At 41.7% G+C, this 21,544-nt stretch overlaps 1 protein-coding gene across 2 annotated transcripts in view; it reads right to left on the bottom strand.

Moving 5' to 3' along the window:
* The window catches only part of kcnma1a (potassium large conductance calcium-activated channel, subfamily M, alpha member 1a), a 138,034-nt gene that overhangs the window by 38,745 nt on the left and 77,745 nt on the right, over positions 1 to 21,544 (bottom strand). For both annotated transcript variants that reach the window (XM_078288582.1, XM_078288583.1), the window contains exons 6-16: positions 15,086 to 15,161; positions 14,115 to 14,190; positions 12,953 to 13,123; positions 11,240 to 11,331; positions 5,234 to 5,344; positions 4,983 to 5,088; positions 4,520 to 4,602; positions 4,357 to 4,426; positions 3,593 to 3,748; positions 2,912 to 3,021; positions 2,675 to 2,743 (exon numbers count right to left, since the gene is read on the bottom strand). In XM_078288582.1, coding sequence (XP_078144708.1) covers positions 2,675 to 2,743; positions 2,912 to 3,021; positions 3,593 to 3,748; positions 4,357 to 4,426; positions 4,520 to 4,602; positions 4,983 to 5,088; positions 5,234 to 5,344; positions 11,240 to 11,331; positions 12,953 to 13,123; positions 14,115 to 14,190; positions 15,086 to 15,161 — 1,120 coding nt within the window. The remainder of the gene's footprint in view (positions 1 to 2,674; positions 2,744 to 2,911; positions 3,022 to 3,592; positions 3,749 to 4,356; positions 4,427 to 4,519; positions 4,603 to 4,982; positions 5,089 to 5,233; positions 5,345 to 11,239; positions 11,332 to 12,952; positions 13,124 to 14,114; positions 14,191 to 15,085; positions 15,162 to 21,544) is intronic.

The following is a 21,544-nucleotide window of genomic DNA, read 5'->3' as shown; positions in this document are numbered from 1 at the left end:
CCAAACAGCGTGAGGAGGACACTAATCAAACAGAAAGGCATAGCCACTGCAGTACAGGTATAGGGACAGGTACGTAGATGCAGACGGTTGCAGTAACTTCTGTGCAGTTGGATTGTTTCTCAAACACCAAACTGACAGGAAGTGACCTCACTTAAGAACATCTACTCAAGAGACGCATGAGCATGGCCGTACATGGTGGTTGAGACGCACATAAATGCACACACACACATAAGCGCACATTCACACACAAACTCGCCCTCCTTTTTTGGCTAATCACACACACACACATACACACAGATACAAACATACAAACGCACAGATGATATACATTTAGCACTGAGAAGATGAGAGGGTGATGGAATGCAAAAATGAATTGTGGGGCACGTATGAACATTGTAGCCTATGGTTATTCAATTTCATTTTGGATAAACTTGAAGCTATCCAAATTAAACAATCCCATGCCTTTCCTAATGTGTAACATGATAAAAACAAAGCAAAGACTGGTGAGGTGCTGCTGGTGTCATAAAATCATGAAAAAAAAAAAAGACATGCTATTATGTTAACCGCTGCCTACAGCAATGGAAGATAATCAGTCAATTTATTTCCAGATCGTATCCAAAATGGACCAAAACAGATTATCAGTATTTATCTACATCGCATCTGAGGTCTAAAAGATATGTGTGTACAATCTCCTCGCTAATTCAGAGTCAAAGAACCATGAAGTACTGTTCTGACAATGATTTCAAAACACCGGGAGTGAAATAATTCGCTTGACAAAGCTGATATAGGGAAACAACTGAGCAACACTGAAAAAGAACTGAAAGTGAGAGAAATAAATTAAGCAAAGGACTGGTAAAGGACAAAACTGAAAAGATCAAATAGGAGGTAGATATGGAGAGGGTGAGTGTTGGCCTTGGTACACCGACAACAGCAAAGACAAAGAAACAGCACTTCTACAAACATGTCCAATTTATCTATCCTCTCTCTGCCTGCAAAGAAGTTAGTGCATTAAGCACAAGGGACACCATAAAAAAAGATTTAGAAAAAGAAGCCTGTTTTGAGATAGTGTTTGGAAAAATATCCTTGGGGAAACTCCCAAAGTCAGAGGCTTTAAAGTGGTGGAGATTGGGTGGAACTTTGGAAGTAAGATAAGGTAGAGGGCATACCGCTTTCGGCTTCTGCAAACAACAAGAAAAAATCTCAAATCAAACAGTTATCATGAACATAAAAGAAAAGGAGAATATAACCAACTGTCACTTATGTTTTTCTGCCTATTTAGTAGTTATATATGGCAGCATGTGGTGTCACACTCTGTGCAAAGACATACAATTTAGTCATAACATGCTTGTCCACAGTTTTGATCTTGAGCTCCTTGCACCTAAAAATGGCTTGCAGTTACAGGCCTACTGTAAAAAATTGTAAGTTTCATTCTAGCTGCGGTCATCCTTTGACAAGGGGATGCGTAAATCAAATGGCACTGAGAATAGTGGCACTACATTTTCTAGAAAAGAACTGTAAGTATGAACAAAATAATGCCTCTGTGTAGCATTTCCAGACACAAGCAAACAACAAAATCCCCTATAAAAATGTAACAAAGGTATAACAATATCAGTTTAAAATACTGTATGTCAGCATTCATCTTCTACATAATTATCATCACCAGAATACTGAACAATTCTAGTTCTAACAATTCTAATGATATAATGTTATGTACTTATAATTATACTGAACTGTAATGTACTGAATTGCTTTGTGCTGCTGTAACTTGAAAACTTCTATAAGAAAATCTGGCAACTAGCTTGAAAGGACTGATTTTAAGACTACAGACAAAAATGTCTGATGGGTTGAATCCTAGTATTATCTCATACTGGGATACATTTACGCAACTTGAAATTGCATCATGTCAGTGAGATATAAAGTGAAACTATCAAATTACATGTGCATGTATCAAGTTAAGTTTCACTTTGTGACACTATAATAACCATCTCTAAACACATAATTTACCATGGAACCTTGTTAGTGCACAAAAACATTTGACATGGGTGATGGGGGTGGGGTGGGTGGGATTTGGCAATTGAGATTACTGAAAAATAGTACTTCATGTTGTTATTGTTGATAAGACTGACACTTATGTAAAGTTAGTGGTTGAACAGGGACACAATAGAATCAAGATAAGGAAACACTTGAAGGTATCGCTGAAGCTACAGTATAATTAAAATGAAAAAACAAATGGCTATAAATGCTGTTGTTACAGTGCAGTTACCTAGTAATTGTATTATAATTTGATATGGAATTAAGTTTTAACTGTATTTCATCTGTGTATTCCTGCATGGTTTAGTAAAAGCAGCAGTCTTGTGGCTGTGTATTGACTGATGCTTAGAATCATCAAATAAGGTTTTGCATTTTTTGTTTTGATGATAGACCTCACTGCACAATGTAGTAGAAACAAATTGAATCTAAGCTTATACTTTCATACTTTCACTTGCATGCTATCATTCATAATGTGATCAAATGTGATAAGAATATCAAGTGCGCTAAAAGTTCCAAATAGAGGATTTGGCAAAAAGGGTTCACATTTTTATAAGAAAGTCAACTTGCAACAGAACGCTCAGTAGTTTTCACTGTTACCCAAGTTGTACCTGACGTTACTGGAGGAATGATCCAATATACAAACCTGCTCTCTCTCTGCTCAGACTTGTATTCGATGGCGATAAGCAACAGCTTCAGCTTCACGTAACACAGCCTGTAAAACACGTGTGCATGTGCACTCATTAGAGGGAGCATATAGGTGACGGTAGTTTATTTATACCTTTGAAACTCACGTTGTCTCTCACATTCTTTTTCACTTCAGCATTGTTGGCTACCTACCACTGATAGTGGGTTTGCTGGGCGGGGAAAGTGTGATACTTACTCACAGACAGTGGGGAAGGAGAGGCCCACAAAGGCACTGGACAAATACTCTGTGTACATCTCGTTAGCCACTCCTTCCAGGTAATACTTCTGCCATGTGTCCTCCTCAATCTGACAAAAAACAAGAGTGCGGAAATGTCACGTCTAGATAAAAAAGAAGGAAAAAAAAACAACGCTGTTCTCATTCCAGTAGTGGACCAATGTGGTCTGCAGATGTTCCACCGCACCACATCAGCCTGGTCATTATAAGCTGATCCATCATCTTTATGACATGAGAACAGTTCTTTGATAGAGGCAAGCACCTCTTCAATTTTGAGCCCCAGAAACACTGAACAGATTCCATATGAAGTAAGAGTAAAATATGATGTGCCAGTCTGACTGAAAACACTCACATGGACGTCTTTCTGTGGACAAAGATGTCAAAATTTCCCATGGAATTTACTGCCTTTGATAGAACTATTCCATCTGTCAGCAGAGAACCTACTGTACTAAGAGATACCCCGTACCCGCTTACGTAAACCTTGCCTGCCACAGAGTCCAACTGCGCAATAGTCGCCACAGCATCGGAACAAAATCGTCTCATTTACAGAAACGTAATGCGAGCGTTCATTCATCTGTATTCCTTCACTCTGTTGAAAGGAGTGATTGAGACAGGTCATGCTAATCTTGCGCTCGGTGTTACCTCAATGAAGGACCTCATGGAGAAGAGGTTGGCCAGCATGGTGGACAGGCCCTGCGCCAGACAGCTCTGGGCGATGAAACCTGCCTTCAGCTCCGCCAGGCAGATAGCATCGTCACCCTCCTTCCAGTTCCAGCTCGGAATGTTCAACAGATGGGCCTTCGCAACGGGACGCAGACACAAGAGGTCACATGACACTGACTATTGTAGAAAAATGATTTGTCAAAAGTATTATGAAATCAAACTGCTTGGGATGCATGATTTTGATAATAAAGGATTATCTTAGCATTTACATTTTACATTTTAGGCATTTAGCTAACACTCTTATTCCTTAGTGCAACAGTAGCAGAGGAAGCTTAAATTCCTAGATCACCAAACTTACAAGCAACGAAAAATAAGAAATGCAAAGGTCACGGCATTAGCGCCGTACAATATTCCTGCAACCACAGAATGATCAAGTTAGAGCAAAGTGCTCAGATAAGGAATTGAATAAGAGCTAAGCAGAGAAGAGAGAAGGGATTCTTTAAGAGAGAGATTAGACTGAGTGGAGCGGGGATATCAGTCTGTGGGGAGAAACTGATGTGAGGTACTTCATGAGAAGATGAGTTTTCAGCCTATTACGGAAGATGAGGAGTGACTCAGATGTTCTGACTTAAGTGGGAGGGTCATTCCACCACTGGGGAGCCAGGAGGGAGAACAGTCGAGACCAGGTGAAGTAATCTTGGTGCACCATACTGTATGTAAGTTGTGTCATATCTAAAACTTACCTTATTGTGATATTGGAGCATCTGTGTGATTATTCTGATCTTTGGATGGTAGTTCTTGATCGAGATGACTCTAGAAGATGAAACAACAGGTGGAGACGTTAGACGAGAAACTTCTGGCCCCGCTCATCAATTTTCACTGATTTCAAAGCAAAGCACACCACACCTCATGATGTTGGAGGCGTCCTCGGCATCGGGATCTGGACAATATTTATTGGCTAGGATTAGGCAGGCATCTGCTGACTCGATCTACGTGTAAAGGAACAAAGGAAGAGATGAGAAAAAATGTAACGTATCTCAGTATTCATTTACGAGCAGTCAATACTTCAAACAAACTGCCATCTATCTAACATTAAAAGCTTTGAACAGCAAGTGTGCTTAGCTCTGGCCAGTACAAATCATTGAGTCATACATCTGCTGAAAGTGCACAGCCTCTAACTTATAATCTTAAGTAAAGACGGTGTCTCTTTGTCTAAAATCAATGACAAGTATACATTGTTGATTGATCTACTAAAAGGCATTTATCTAATAATCTGTTGGCCAGCTAGACTGCAGTCCAACATCTGCAGTCTGTCATTTCATCTCATTTCATCTCCCTGTGAGGCCAAGGGTCATGTGACAAACTGTACCTTCACACGGGCCAGATCGTGAGGGTTGAGCACAGATCCCTGGTAGAACTCTACTTGGGTAAAGTGACGTTTGAACAAGGCTTCCAGCTCAAGATTAGGGGAAATACTAGCACACAGAGAAAAGGGGAGAGAGGGGTTAGTACATGTACTACTGTACGAATACTTCATGTATGCAGTTTGCCTGTGCATTGCTTCAAGTTTTACGGTCGTTACTACCCTACACTGTGGTGAGGAAGGAAATGTGAACTTACTTATGGAGAAAAACAATTTCTACATTGACATCATCCCTGTCCTTGTGTAGGAAGTCTTTGAGGAAGTTGGAGACACTTTCGAGGGTAATATGACCACAGACCACAATATGCCTGGAAGGGGGGAAGAAATCATCTTGAGCGGGCAACATAAATCACTACAGACACTGGCATGCCTCCCAAAGAAAATCAGTCATACCAAAGCACTCTAAAATCTAACTCTCAAATATAGAATGAAAAATCTATATACATGTCAAGAAAATGTCTTTTCAAAGCAAACAAGTAACTGAGTTATATCTTTTTTGCCATAAAAGTGAATATTTTCCCCCATGTAATGAAAGTGGTTAAATTCTGCACGACAAGTGCAATCAAACACTCAACTCTGAACCACTTTAGAAAACCTAAGATATAATCACACAGCCCACAGTGGTTGGATTGTCATCCGTTCTCAATATAAAAACTGTCCCTTTGGCCAAACCGCCCCTTTGTGAGCTGAATGGATGTTGACAAAGACATGTACATCAATATGCTCATGCTTTTATACAGGACATTACTAAAAGCTTCCAAAATGATTTGGAGGCCTGTGGTTGACATAAATTCTAAACAGGACCTCAGACCATTTGACGGGTCCCTGGCAAGATACAGTAGTGCGTTACAGCAGAGGGATCTGTCAGATGGTGCACAGGCTGATTACAGCAGTGAGGGAGAAAGAGGTTAGATTGGACTGATATTTGAGTTGAGGTTGTGTCCCTGTTTGTCCTCTGACTGCACTCTAGGCCATAGTGATCTAGTCCAAAGGACGGCTTCACACTTATATGAACTCCAGTGATGAGAGTCTTTTGGACAGATCTGATGGTCATGGTCTATATGAAATATTAACTTTCACAACAATGAAACTGGGTTGAGTAACTTGTGGTGCTTCTGTAAATATCAGATTTTAGTGTCCCAGAACTGAGAATAATCCCTTCAGTTTACATGATCAGACATGTATCATTCACCACATTGTTAATGGTTTTATAGTTTTTTCCCTCTATTTATTTGTTCACATTTATGTTAGTTTTTTATTTTATTGCTTTTATTTTTAATTATATTGTAAAGCACTTTGTAACACTGTTTTGATAAGTCCTATATAATTTATTATTATTGTCATTATTATTATATGAGTTGACAGATTGTTTAAAAGGGAACTCCCTGACAAAGTAAGCCAAGTATCAGTATTCAGCCATGTATGATATGCAATTTAATCACACTAATCCGGCGGATTTAAGACACTTTATACGCTTCATTTGCACTGTGGTAAACTGAACTACCCTTCCGGAGTTAAAACTTAAATGTCACCAAGCCCTACGCCAAAACCCTAAATGAGAAACCCAAACATGCTCAGTAGATTCCAGCCCTTATATTGACATGGATTAGTGTGGACACTCAGCAGACACCCTAATTACCCTATGGAGACCTGTAAGGCAATCTGTGTAATGACAATGGCCTTATCCCCTACTTAACAGGATGTGCCAGGAGACAATTGAACCACTCTAGTTTTGAGTCCCTGGGTTTTGGAGGACTTTGCAGCTAAGACTCTGTGTATTAGGTTACTCTTTCCTAAAAAACACTGTGGTCATATCTGTTCACTGTTCAAGTCCTTAATCATCAAGCAAGATCCGCTCTAACAGATCTCCTGTGATCCAAAATCATGCTCTCATACACAGGAAGGAAGATCCGGCCAACACATTAACCTTTAACTGTTGACATCTGAAATTTTATAGAACATTATTGAATTCTGGACTCTGCAAGTATGAGAGAAATTGAAGTCTTTATTGATGTCAGATGAGAACCATAGTCCAGATCACTGAGCGCTCTCCTATCCTGTACCAGATGGACTGGGTAGGGCTGAGCTGAAGTGGACTTGGCAAGGTGACGGGACAGACATATTCTGGGTATGGCAGTGCCTGGATGCTGCAGGACATAATGGTCTTCGCAGATGTCGCCTCTGTCCTTTAAGAGAATCTAACGAGCAGCCATGATTGTATGGTTGGCCAGAGTTGAGCAAGGGGCCGTGTGGTCTTACAAGCTGATGAGCTGAGATCTCTGTGGGCAGCCAGCAGTACTTGGCAGAAGATGTCTCTCATTTCAGGAGACGAAAAACATCAGTCATGTTTTCCTATTCCCAGTGTCCAGATGCCCTCCTCCAAGGGTACAGTGAATACAGGGATTTGTGTGGCGTAGTATGTGGTTTGTTTGGGTTCAGCATTAGGTTATGAATTGTGCGTACGCAAGCACACACTTAAGCACATAGTTGAAGACACAAACACATGTATACAGACACACACACACACGCACACACACATACACACACACACACTCACGAATGCAGACATCTCTGACTCCAAGTGGATGATTTATCAGCAAAGCAAAACGATGCCACTGACGATTTTTCTTCCTCTTTAATAAAACTATGTTTATGTCCCTGATTTGAAATACACTAATGAAGTCTAATGTTCAAGGGGGAACTATTGTTGAGATATTATGCTTCACTTAATTGACGTCATTAAAGTTGGCCCGGTTCTGCTGATTATTTCCTCTTTCTGTGTGCCAAGAGTGGCATCAGCTTGAACATTGTATCATCTCAGAGATTGTTGGCTAATAAAGCACTTAAAGAGGATATGGTAGATAATTCAACCATTTATAATTGCTTCATGAACAGAATACCTCCCCTTTGGATAACCTCAGTGTACAGTAAACCCCAAACCAGACACATTACTCAAAAATCAACTGGGAAAAAAAAATAGTACTGCAAGGGCACAGATTTTATGAGAAAACCATACACACCAACCCAGGAATCAAAAAAGGTGTTGCACAGCATCACGTTAAAATGCAGGACAAAAAGGGGACATCATAGAGCGTGCACATAAAGCATGCAGTCAGGGAACATCCCAGGATGTCATTGGGGGTGCATCGAATACACACATAAAATGAACAAACAGAGAGCTCAAACATCAGCAACAGAGGTCATGGTACTGCTCTAATCCTTAGGTTAGTGATAAAACTTACTGGGAGAGTCAACGTCAAAATACTGCAAATCATACAAGTTACTTTTATTTTGGCGTTACCTGTCTGTGATTTTGTATCCACATCTTTAGGCACCAACAATTGGTGTAATTACCATCTCCCACAACGAATGTCGGGGATCAGCAAGGCTTTCTGTAGTCAAAAAGAATTCAGTGTGCTCCCAATAAATAATACATATACTGTATACTTTCTTGGTTGTACAGTACTATGCAGACTTCCTACCAACTGAACCAGGCGTATGGTTTACCATTATGTAAATGTGTGCTTGCTTGCGTGTGTGTGTGTGTGTGTGTGTGTGTGTGTGCGTGTGTGTGTGTGTGTGTGTTCATGCCTGATAGTGTGGGAGTCTCTGGGTCTCCACGCCTCAAGCTGCTAGCCCTTACAGTAGATATTCAAAGGTGTATGTCAGGGTTCAGCCAGGGTTGAAGCCAGTTTCCGTGCCAGCCCCTCTGTTGAAGTTGGGACTAATGGAAACCACAGAGCCATAATGGAAACCACAGAGCCCCGAGTGCAGTGGGCGCCAACACAACGCAACACTTGTCATTATTATATCAGCATATACAGTCTGAGCTCTGTCACTGGGCTGACGGGTGCATGCTACACTGCACAGAGCCCCGTATGCAACACTACCATGAAACAGAGCTTCAGTATGGATCCAATAGAATGCCTCTCACTCCCAAATGACCCTCAAGGCCAATTTCAAATGACAGCACCCAGGCACAGACATGAAACAAGGGTTAAATTTAAAATAGATCATAATGTATCATGACCTCATTGTTTGTGAGCGCTGTAATCAGTCGAATACTTGTAATCTCTTAATCTCATTTCCATGACACAAACTTTTTTTGTGCTGACATCTACTAAAATGATAATGCACTGAACCCCGATGGCAATCATAAAGCCACATGACAAACGTGTTTTGTGTATGTGTCAGGTTCTATACATATACACGCCAAACACATACATATCTAAATGATTATGCGAAGAGCCTGGTGCCAGTCGAAGCCTGTGTGTTTGGTGGGTATCTCCTGATTGTTACCATATGTATGTACTGTATGCCTGGCCAGAAAAGGGAGATGGAAGGGGCGTGTGGAGGGAGAAAATAAAGTGTGTGAGAGAAACTAGTCCTCGGTTTTGACAAGGCCTTCTCTCAACACCCATCTGTGAGACCAGGCTGGGGTCACTGGCCAAACATAACATCTCATCAATCTTGTCTCAGTGACAGGCAAACATTATCAAACAAAGGCTAGTTTCTAATGCCTCGTTCTACCGCTGACTCCCTAGAATGTGCCCCCCTGAATAGGGAAGTGGCTGTGAAAAAGATGGGAAGAAGATGGGAATAGAGAGACGGGATGAGAGAGAAAAGAAAGCGTAGTAATAGAGACCAGAGGAGAGAATGAGAGGGAAAGAGAAAAAGAAAAAAGGAGAAGTAAGTCTAACTTTCCTACACTGGACACACTTGGAGAAAGATAAGTCTGTGTGCTGAATACCAGTTAGGTTTGAGCCACAAGAGGAAGGGAACAGTACTATACAGTAAGTACTGTGGTTATCTTGTACAAACAGTAAAATGACAGCAATGCCACACACACTTCACAATGCACCGGAGCCTCTTCGGTGAGAGGCCAGTCACACATATACATATAGAACGACAGCCTCCGGAGACAAAATCTACCGCCACACAAAACACGAGAACCAGACGGGCACCGAGAACCAAGCAGGCAAAGCAAGCCAAAAGCAATTGAGAGCCTCCAATGGGAGCGAGGCATCCAGCATTCAGGGTGTGGGAGCTGACTGAAGATCAGGGCCAGAGTCATGTCGGGCATTGATGATGCGAGCGGTCAGAGCCATGTCACAGTGATGATGCGATGGGCGAGCGGTGACAGACAGCAGGAAGGTGGCTTTTTCATCGAGTCGACGATCAATGAAAAAGCCAGAAGATTGCAGGTCAGAGAGAACATGCCAGAAATGATGCAGATAAAGAAAAGTAATTTCGTAAGACATGCAAAACCAACTCAAGCAAAATGAAACAAGAAAAGAAATCGTATCCTGCAATGGTCATTGAGATTGATGATACTTAAAAAGACCACCAATAATAATGCACTTGCAGATGTTTAGGTCTTTCTAGTTTCTTGTAAAAAATCCTTTTAAAGCAGATAGTAGGGGTTTCATGACTATTTTGTTTCATTTCGAGATATTATGATCCTAATTCATCCCTATAGTCAAGAGTGTATTAATGAGGGACTGGATCTGAATAGATTAAAGCACATAAAGAAATGGGACAACACATTTTGCACATGTACATTACATAGAAGCACCACAGGTTAATATTGCAAGTCTATAGTGTAGTAGTCATGAAAGCTCTAGTTTCCAAATTAAATTAAAGCGCAACACAGGATGTTTCAAGGGGGATAAAGGAAGAAAATGAACGGCACACAAATGACTTCAGGTAAGCACAGAGTGTAGGACAGAGAGAGAGAGTGAAAGAAAGAGAGAGAAAAAGGCAGACAAAGAGAGAAAGAAGAGAGGGATAGAGGGAGAGGCAGTGAGAGAGAGAGAGAGAGAGAGAGAGAGAGAGAGAGAGAGTAAAGGGGCATGGACATGTGTGTCCTAATGGCCAAGGTCTCCAGTCACGCAGTGTGACTTGACATTATAATGTAACTTTACTGTTCTAAACAGTCAGGTAAACTAACCCCCAATAACTATAAACTTGACGGGGGTGCACTTGAGTCACACAACCACACCTTGTCTGGATTTCAACTTACTTTCTGCCTCGTGTTGAGTTATAACTCCCTCCGTATTTCTTCCGATTAAGGATGAGAGCAGCAATTTCTGGCACGTAGCGAGCAAACATGGCCTACATGCATGGAACAGAAAAAAGAAAAGGGCATGCAGAGAGGGTTCTACCGCACACAGAAAAACAGCAGAACCATCTGGAATACTTACTTTCTCCCATTAACCGCACTATAGGAACCACCATATTTCTTGCGGTTTCCTATTAACTCTATGATTTCAGGGACGTAGCTGGCAAACATGGCCTAAGGAGAAGATAGAAGACAGAAGAAGAGACTAAAAACGAGACCACGCCGCAGAGTGGGTGGCGGGGAAACTGGCGCTTAAATCCAGATTTCTGAGGGGAGAAAAGTATTACTTTGTTATGTAAATTAAGTCAAAAAACTCTCTCTTGTAGTCCTTAGAGACTGTGCGAGACTTCACAAAAATGAGAACAAACAGAGAGAGATAGAATTCTTCTTAATTAAAGTAACTTTTTATAGCAGAGAATCACCAATAAGGAAAAAATAGCCCCAGTTTTTAAAGGTAACGGTTTTAAAGAAAGACGGTTGGTCGGTGGGCAAGAATTTTGTCACAGCTGATGAATAGTCAGCCTGTGGTAGCACCCAAAACCTTCTGAACAGCGGAAAAGTTGAGGGAGAAAAAAAAACCTATGTGCCATGTTTTGTCCAACAAACACAGATGATCTGGCAGGTTGATTTGAATAGGCCCACCTGATGGTCCACAGCTGCAAAACACATTAAGACTCATTTGTTGGGCTGGAAAATGAGCTGGATGCATTTTGCAATGGTTCACAGCCTGTTATCCTAACAAAGGGTCATCGTTTCGGTTACATCTGACCAACTAGCAATGGGGTACTCTTGCATCTAAGAAAACACACTCAAAGCACCCCTGGAAAAGTGCACCTATGCATTTCCAGCAATAATGTGTGATGACGTGAGTTTGATGTGATCCCTGGCTTTAAAATATCTCCAGCCTGGAGTCATTACTCTGCCACTGCCGCTGATAGGAAGCAGCCTGAGTTACTGGCCTAAAGACTTCCAGACCTCTCACCACTGAGGAAAAAAGCAACCTATCACCATGGCCATAATGCAGTCCACATCCACACAACTGCAGGCCATCAGTAACAGGAGGTGCATACTGTTAGCTGTCCAACTACAGAATACAGTAACCGTGTTTTGGCTGGATCCTTCGTTTTTGGTGAAAGGAGAAAGACGGGGGAGGTTCTAATGGGTCACCAGTGTGTGTATGTGTGTGTCCATGTACATGCATGCCTGCTTGCATGTATGCCAGTGTGTAAGTTACTATAGTGGTGGTAGCCCAATAGGACACTAGATAAGAGGAAGGTGAGAGGGATGAGTGGGAGGCTGCTGTTGCTATGGTAACAGTCAGGCTGGCCTAAGCCTCATCTGCCTGCCCCTGTGTTTGTTGGAATTGTGGGAGGAGACACGAGAGGAAGGGTGTCCTGAAACCGCAACTGCTTTAAGAGAACAGTAACAACATTATCAGACAATGCCTTATGCTCTACTCTTATAACAAACACAGGAAAGACACACCAGGGTTGGGGACAAAGGGGCACATAATAACTACAGTAGACAAGATACAGCAGGCTAAACAGAAGGATGCACCTACACTAGATGGATTAACACTAAAATAACATTTACTGGTACGGGCAATATAGTTCTAACATTTCAAAAACAGTTCTATACAATATACATAAGTGTCTTAACGCCTAAACATTCAAAATAATTTATCATTCATGATTTGTCTATAATTTCAACAGTTTTATGCGGTATATTGATGGGGACAGGCAGGTTTTAGGAGGAGATGAGGGGGAGTAAAAGGGGGAAAAAAGCCTGATTTTACCAAACCACCGAGGATGAAGAAGACCATAAACAGCCGCCCCAGGGTGGTTTTTGCATAGACATCCCCGTAGCCCACTGTGGACATAGTCACCATCAGCAAGTAGACACATTCCCAATAGGAAAGCGACTGGGAATTTTGGAAGTTTTCCCAAGGATCCCCTGAGTTTTCCACCTACAACGGGGGGGTAAGATTTGATAGGACAATTAGACATGACCACAACAAGACCATAACCACCAACAGAGTTTTCCATAAAAAAAAAAGGTAGCAGGTTTGATTAAATCCAGCCACAAGTGCTCATGCATTCATTCAAATGTGACAAAAAGAGATATATTGAGCTTAGGCTACCATCTAGTGGCGAAACAGTCCTCCTGCATTCTGATGCTGTACCGCTTTGTTATGTAGAGCTACTGACATACAATATACTGTATGTCCCTTTAAACAACTTGAGCAATTTGGCTGTAACTGGAGAAATTAAAATGCATATAAACATATATATATATAAACACATTGATCTGTGTTTATATAATTACCAAATATGTCCCAATCTCTTCACCATCACATGGAAACACCCTATAAGGTCTGGGCCCAAAACAACAGCTAAGGAACACAATTGTAGGGTATTTTTTAAGGAACACAAGATGTTCCTTAAAAAATACCCCTAAAATACTGTACATAATTTTGCCAGAGATGCACATCTTAAGAACCTCAGCAATATGAAATGTTTGATTTAGCAGAGTGATACTTAACTGTCTAGCACTGAGAAGTTGAGAGTGGGGAGAGTGAGGATTTAGTGGAAAGTAAACCCACCTAAACTCACACCTTTTTATTTGATATAGTTTACCCACCTTTTTAGTCTGACATAAATCTTTATGACCAAAATTCACTGTATGCATCACAGAAAGTCATAGTTTACCTACCTTTTAATTTCCTACTGCATCACTTGGGGAGAGTGAAACATCTCCTCACAATATCCTTTCTTGCAATACATTCTTTCATCGTCTAACTCATTAACAAACTAATAATGAAATTGGACTATTCATTGATGAGGCCCTTAGGGTTCCCTGCTTCTGTGTTTCCTATGGTTTTGCAGTTGTGTTGGGACCAGGTGTATGCCGGATCATTAACCCCTAGACCCCACTGGCCCTCACATTTGTCCACTTACCAAATGTATGAATCCGGCAGCTGTAAGCCATGTGCTTATGAAGATGGAACACAGGTTCACCAGCTTGATGGAATTGCTGGGTAGAATAAGAACCATAAAACTCTCAAAGGCATCCAGATAGGAAGAACAAGAAGAAACTGTGACTGGTGAGCTTTGGTGAGCTCATCTAAGTTACAAGAGCGCCCACTCTGACCTGGCTCACAATAAACCTTACAGCCAGGAAGGTTGAGGTGGGATTTAAATGGAGCTTAGGCAGGTCAATAAATAAAAAAGGGGGAAAAATATACAATAAGCATGACAAAAATGAACATAATGAGATACAGATTGGGGTGGAATGCTTAAATTCAAACTCCCAAGGATGTACATTATGTCATGATAGGTAAAGGAATGGCGCTGTCCAAACCTCATTGCCTTCTCTATTGTAGCCTCCTGTGCTATGTTAATATGTCCTCTGCTTTCATTCAGGTTTTCATTCTAACTCAGTTATGCCTTTCTATGTCTCTGTGTCCTGTAGGGCCACTTGCATCATGGATAAACCACAGAGCAGATTGATGTACTGTACATTTCTCTAAGGCTCTGTGTTTACATGGCAAGTCCTGTCCTGACCCACATGTTGTTATTATTACAGGATGGAGAAGAGACTCAGTAATACACTGCATTAGAAAGATTCAATACTTTAGTTTATAGAGTGCTAATACTGCTTGGTGCTTGAATTTGTAAGGTGTAACAATCATATAGTAATCACATCATTGGGCATTTCATTTCATATTAACTTCAGTAACTAGTACCATAATTTCTAGAAATGCCATGTACCACACGGAGCCGAGTGTAAAATGAACTGTTCCTGCAGTTTCTGGACAGAGATCAAACCAGACCTGAGCCTCTCTGTCAGACATGCTGGGGTGGTTGTAACAGTGAAGCTGTTAGGGGTTGAATTTGTTGTGAATGATCAATGAAAGCACAATTCTTACCTTGTTTTTAAGATATTCAAAAACTGTAAGATTTCTGAGAACTGTATCAGTCTCAGTGCTCTCAGGAATCTTAAACCTGTGAGGAAAAAGAGAGAGAGACACACACACACAGAGAGAGAGGGAGAGATTATGTATACTGACACCAGTGAGTGCAGACAAAGCTTCTGATGTTAATCTCGTATTATATTCATATTCATGCATTCATCCATAATTCATGTACATTCTAAAATATCTTTACTGTGACAGCAGAATGTATTAAGAGAGAAATATAAAGAGTGACGACAGTAAAGAAAGGCTGTGGTGAGAACTGAATGCAGGAAACATGGATACATAATGAGCAAATCAATCAGACGAAATGGCACACACGCTTTTCGACAGTACTCAATTAAAAGATTATCATAGCACCATACAAGAGCATAGTCTTTATTACAGTGCAGAATTTCCTTTGTAAGATACACGAAGACCGGATACAGAAAAACTAGACACTTCATGCTAGATGGAGTCTTGGACTTATTTTTAGGTATTCAAACTAGTTAGGAGGAAAAGTATGTGGCCTACATTACATGCGCCTCAGTCTGGTTCCAAAAGCAGCTCGCTTAGGGATTATAGAACAATACAACACCTGCCTCATTGTCTTTTTACATAACACCCCTGATCCCCTGAGTGTGTGTGTGTGTGTGTGTGTGTGTGTGTGTGCACTTGTGCATGTATGATGAGAAGTAACATGAATTCTTCTTTAAAAAGATCTGCGGTATGAGCCGTCTACAATATTACCTGCAAATACATAAAAGTAGACATCTTCCTGTCGCCAAATATGTTTCACTATCAAAACCCCATCATTACCCCGCCTCTAATTATGAAATGATGAACAGGTTAAATATCTGGATTAACCAGGTAATTACTGTTCTTAAGAGATCTCCAGACTGACGCACTGCTGCCTTGTGAACAGCGAACACACCATCCCAGATGATACTAGACTCTGCGCTTAAACTAGAGCCCTTACCCCAGTTGGAGAGGACACGCACACAGGACCAGACAGACTGGTAAGGTCCCGTCTGTCTTTCCTTTTCCTCCTGCGCATGGTGGCCATGATGGCTCTGCCTCACCCTGTACCCATTTTGAAAAAGATCACCGCAGGACTTCTTACGCCTCCACGTCTCTCTGAGGGTCTCCAAATTATTAGCATCGCTGCACGGACGCCGATATACCAGCAGCTTTGGAGGAATCATGGTTTTAGACTAAAAAATGTTGAATTCTTTTCTCTTCTAGTCAAGATGGGAATAAACTACTGTAATCCAAAAGATTTAGTATCCCAAAAGTACTTCCAGAAAATAAAAAGAGAAGAGATAGGGAAAAAACAATTCTTCTTTTGTATAAAAAGCAAAGCTTCCCGATACTGCAAACAAAACAAGCTCTATGTTACCGCCACTGAGATCAATAGAGTTGAAAACTTGTCCTTGTAAAGCACAAACTTATTCTTCTAAATATCCGTTATCCCTAAAATTGGTGATCACTGACGCAGACAGAAGAGGCGACTGACAGACAGCTGGAATTGTTCTGTTTGTCTTATCATGTCAGTCGCCAGGAGCAACTGTGTCTCCGTGAGCAAAATGTTAGCTGCAATGTAGGTGGGTTTTTTTTCAATTATTGTTACTCTGCCTTTAATCTCCACAACCCCAAACAGATTTACCCCTCTCTTGTCCCTTTCAGTGCAGTACATTAACTCTTCTGATGCTTCCTCCCCTCCAACACAACAACACACAGCTGTTTTGTAAGGTAAGGCATTGTCTGAAAAACCTGAGTCCTGGGGATATGCTCGGGATTTAGCAGAGATGAAAATAAAATGAGAATAACGTGGAACGAAAACAATAATCCTGACTTAATAACAAGTGTCCTGTTGCCAGGGGGAGATGTCAAACAACTCTGCAACACTGAGCTGATGATCAAAAGCTATTGCACAATTCAGAGTTGGGGTCAATTCAAATCCACTTTCAGTTCAGTCAGTTGAGGAACACATTAAATGTTTAAAACACTGTCACATTAAGAATTCATTCTCCATGGTAAACCAACAAATTCCAGTCCAAATATGTTAGGTAGAACACTAATGCATTGTAGTCATGACATTATGAAGTATAAGTATACTACCTATTAGTACAAAGTACTAATATTATTGAACTGTGGCTGAGAAAAGTAAGGATTGACGTCAAACCTGTTTGTCTGCACATAAGAGAAATACTCAAGGTGTGTAATGTCATGACAACAGTACTAAAAATAGTATGTACAGTAAGTTTACTGAGTCGCATAATTGTATTTCACAATAATGATGAGTGCTGTTGTTGTGGTGGATGGTCGTGGCTGATTGTTTGTGATGGGTTTGTCCTTTTTAAACAGTCTGAATAGTAACGACAGCAACTAGTCTGCAACGTTGTATGCAGAATTGTAATTTTGGCATTCGACATTGTAGCACAAATATTAGACATTCTGCTCATACACACACTGCAGCGATGGAGGCCACTGGGGACTGCATAATTCTCAATGAGTACGAGGCATCTGTGTTTGTGTTCGTGCTTATGCATGCTTGTGTGTGTGTGTGTGTGTGTGTGTGCGTGCTGGGGAATAGGGGAACGGGGAGGGAGGAGGCTGGACTGAAAACAACATAGATGCCAGGAAAAACTCTCAATGAATATCTGGCCCCATGAACACGTGTGCCATGTATGAGAAAATCTCCTTCCCACACATTCACGCCAAAGCCTCTTGTGCACACAAACATCGCACACACATGTCCGCTAGCCAGATGCTCATTCAGAGAGTTTTTTCTGCTCTGTGCCATGGTTAGTTCATTGAGGCTCTGCAGGGCCGGAGCAGGCTCGATGTCACATGTTCTGGCACTGCAGACCACTGGGACCTTTTATCAATCAGCAGTCTGGGATGGTTCAGCTGGGATAATACTGACAGGCAGCCCAGCCGGGATTAGATTACACTATGCTACACTACACTACATGCTACGCACACACACACACACACACACACACACACACACACACACACACAGCTACAGAACATTGAGTTGTACAGGACATGCATAATGCATAGCCTATATACACATATTAAGACATGTAGACTTAGAACCAGCAATGCATCGCCATTCCCATAATTCATCATGGACATCATGTGCATGTTCAGATGTACAATAATGCAAACATACAGAGCAATGACACGTGAGGGGTCCAGCTGCAGTAAAGAGGCTTAAACCTCCCACAAATTAGTTTCCTTCCCCTGAATGTAGACATGGAGGCTTCCTGCCAGACAGTGAACGGCCATATAAAGCAGATGCACCCATGCCCGTGTCAGCTACCGTAAGCCTCTTTCAGCAGCAAAGCACGAGAAGATCAACAAACACTACTCCAATGCACCACTAGGGGGCAGTGGCAGTTTAAAATCAAAGCTATGCCTGAGGGCTTACATCCTCACATCCAGTGCACCTTTACATTCCCAACATTTAGGTTGCTGCCATGTAATACTGCCTATTGCAAAACTATACTCAGTTACATCAATCAAATGAAACACTGAAGGGATAAAGGTTGAAGATAAAATTCTCTTCAGGTAAGCTTATGGAGCTACTTTACGTGAAAAGGCAGAGTATTTTATTTCTAACATACTTCAATCCAACAAGGCAGTTCCCACTGTTTCATGGTTGAGAGGGAAAGCCTGGAGTTAATTGGTTGGGTGTGAGAGCTGGGGCTCAGTGGCCACAGGAGCTGCTAGCATCTTTCAAACAGCCATATGCTAATCCAACACTGCCAGGACTCTCTTGGGAGCAATGCTCACTTCAAGTAGTTAAAGGAGATTAATTCCTTTTTCCAGGGAAGAACTCTGCATGCCCTTTTACATTAGCCACACATCTTTCTCCCCCTCTTAATCAATGTCCAATTTGCAGAGGCAGAGAGAACATAACTGGAAATGCATACAGCATACTCCTCCTTGGGCGAAGAGTGGGCGACTAGACTACCGGAGCGCAGGGCAGAACCCCTTTTAGTGCTCTTTTTATTATCTGAGTATACCTGCACCGGATCTCCAACGGAGTCTTCTCATGCAGGGCCACAGCTGAGAGAGTGAAAGGAGAGCTACTCTAATTATGATGTATTATGTTGGCTGAGGTATGTATTACCCAGCAGTTAACAGAGAGAAGATGAACTAATCCGTAGGGAATGAAGAGCACAACATACATTCTTAACAACCACCCTGGTTTCTTCTAAGAAAGCCTGTAAGGGACAGTATACACTTAACTAAATGAAAGTAGCACCAATTATGGATCAGTCTATTGATTATTAGGAAAACCATTATGCTACTGTCAAGCTTCGCAATGGAGGTGAATGAAGATGAATAGGGGGTATTGGTCTTTAGGGAAGGATGTCATTTGTACATCAACCAATGAAGCAGGAGCTTAATGTCAAAAGGTTACCTCCTGAAACCAGACCAAGACAAAGTCACCATACATTTTTGTCATTTTTCTAGACTCTTCTAGTGATGAGTCATGCTCATTTTCCTGTCGGGATATGGTATGTCATAATTTCCGACGAGCCCTTGTGTTCATAAGCTGCTAATAATAATTCCCTTCCTACCTCCTCAGAGCCTGAATATTAACAGGCACTTGCGGCGCCCCATTAGTATTCCGGACGCTGTAACCACTCCGTTAGGGTACACCTTATCCTCCTGCAGATCCACACACTGTTAATTTTATAACTGAGCCTTTGCAACACTTTTACGCAGCCTTAAACACGTGGACATAGCGAGCGATCCACCAATAAACACACATGTAAGTGCTGTTACTATATTTCAATGTGTTTATCTGTGCTCAACGCCCGCAAAAAATAAACACACACTGATGTTTGAAGGAAATGTCACTTGATAAGTCACCCTCGCAAAAAGAGCATTGTTCCCTCTCCACGGATTCTTCCCTTTTCAAAAGAATTGTAATCAAATAAATAAATGCAAATTCATGGCAGAGGAATCTAGGACATCTCTCAACAACAATAAATTCACCCTTCACGGCGGCTGTTTATAAACTACATCCCAAAATGGGACTGTAGTGTTCATAAAAGGCATCTCTGCAGTGGGCACATCACTGTCTACTTCAACCCCAGACTCCTGATGTTTAATGAGCAAAGCTAATTATTCATTGCAGAATGTCATTTAGCAGACAGACCACCATTTCACTGTCTTTCATCATCCGAGGCCCGGGCACCAAGGGTTTTCTGGGGATGAGATGAGGACACTTCACATCATGAATACCAGATACCAGATAACTTTGCCTGGCCATATCTAATTCATTACACTTCTTAGCTTGTGAAATTCATGGGCCACAGCGAGCTTCGTAAGAAACCCACATCACCTCAGAGATCAAAGTATCAGTATGTCTCTATCAGCAGTTCAGATCATGTGTTCAAGAGTATAGCTTGTATGATGTATGAGTCCTTTTGCAGGGCAAGCAGATGGTGCTGTCAGAGCTGAGCTTTATAGACCTCAACTCAATTCACACTCTGCGGCTAGTCAATCACCCTGCACTTTAAAATTATTTTAATTAATTGTAAATTATTTTAGTTTTTTACAGTTCTATGAACACAGCCTCAACTCCATCTACTTTATTATAGCCCAGTTAGTATCCTGACTGAACATTCCTGCTGGGCTGGTGTCATGTTCAGATAAACGCTGGATAAGCATTTACATGAGCTTCTGAGATAAAGCAAGAAAGCAATATGTAGAACTGTGTAGAGGCTGAAAGTACTGTAGCAGTGCGCCCACAAAAGAATAGCGCTATAAGGAAGAATATTCTCGCTCTTTTTACTGCAGTGTAATTTAGGCCACTACACTCTAAACGCACTGAGAAAAGTAGGTCGTTACGCAATACAGGTCAAGGTGTTTTCCGGTCTGCTCCTGCAAGTGTGTGTGTGTGTGTGTGTGTACAGAACACATGCCTTTGCGTTTTTTTTGTGTGCGAGTGTGAATGAGCCCATTAGATGGCAGTTATGCACTGCTGTGAGGTATTCCAGGTGCAATGCCTCACCACGGCAATTACCAATGACTCTGAAGCACGCAAACACACACACACACACACACACACGCGTGCGCAAATACACAGAGCCAGAGCCCGATATTCTGAGTCACTCTCACTCCCATTAGCCCATCCACTCTGCTGTGTCTGTGTTCCCTGAAACAACAGAGGAACCCAGCCCTGTCACTTTCAATGATGAGGGAAAGTTGACTGCAGCCCCGGGCAAGAGGGCCTCTGAGACACACTCCCAGTAATGGGGAGACAGAGGGGGGGACTGAGAGGCAGAGGGAAAGAGAGGGCAAGTGAGGAAGGGAGGGGAGAGTGTGGGTGACTAGAAGATAGAGGGCAAAAAAAAAAAACAAGAGATGGATAAAGGAGAAGAGGGGTAGGATGGGGGAAAGTGAGGA

This window comes from Centroberyx gerrardi, chromosome 15 (assembly GCF_048128805.1).
Source record: "Centroberyx gerrardi isolate f3 chromosome 15, fCenGer3.hap1.cur.20231027, whole genome shotgun sequence".
NCBI classification, from domain to species: Eukaryota; Metazoa; Chordata; class Actinopteri; order Beryciformes; family Berycidae; genus Centroberyx; species Centroberyx gerrardi.
The sequence above is the reverse complement of the archived record's forward strand: the minus strand, read 5'-3'. Positions and strand labels throughout refer to the sequence as shown.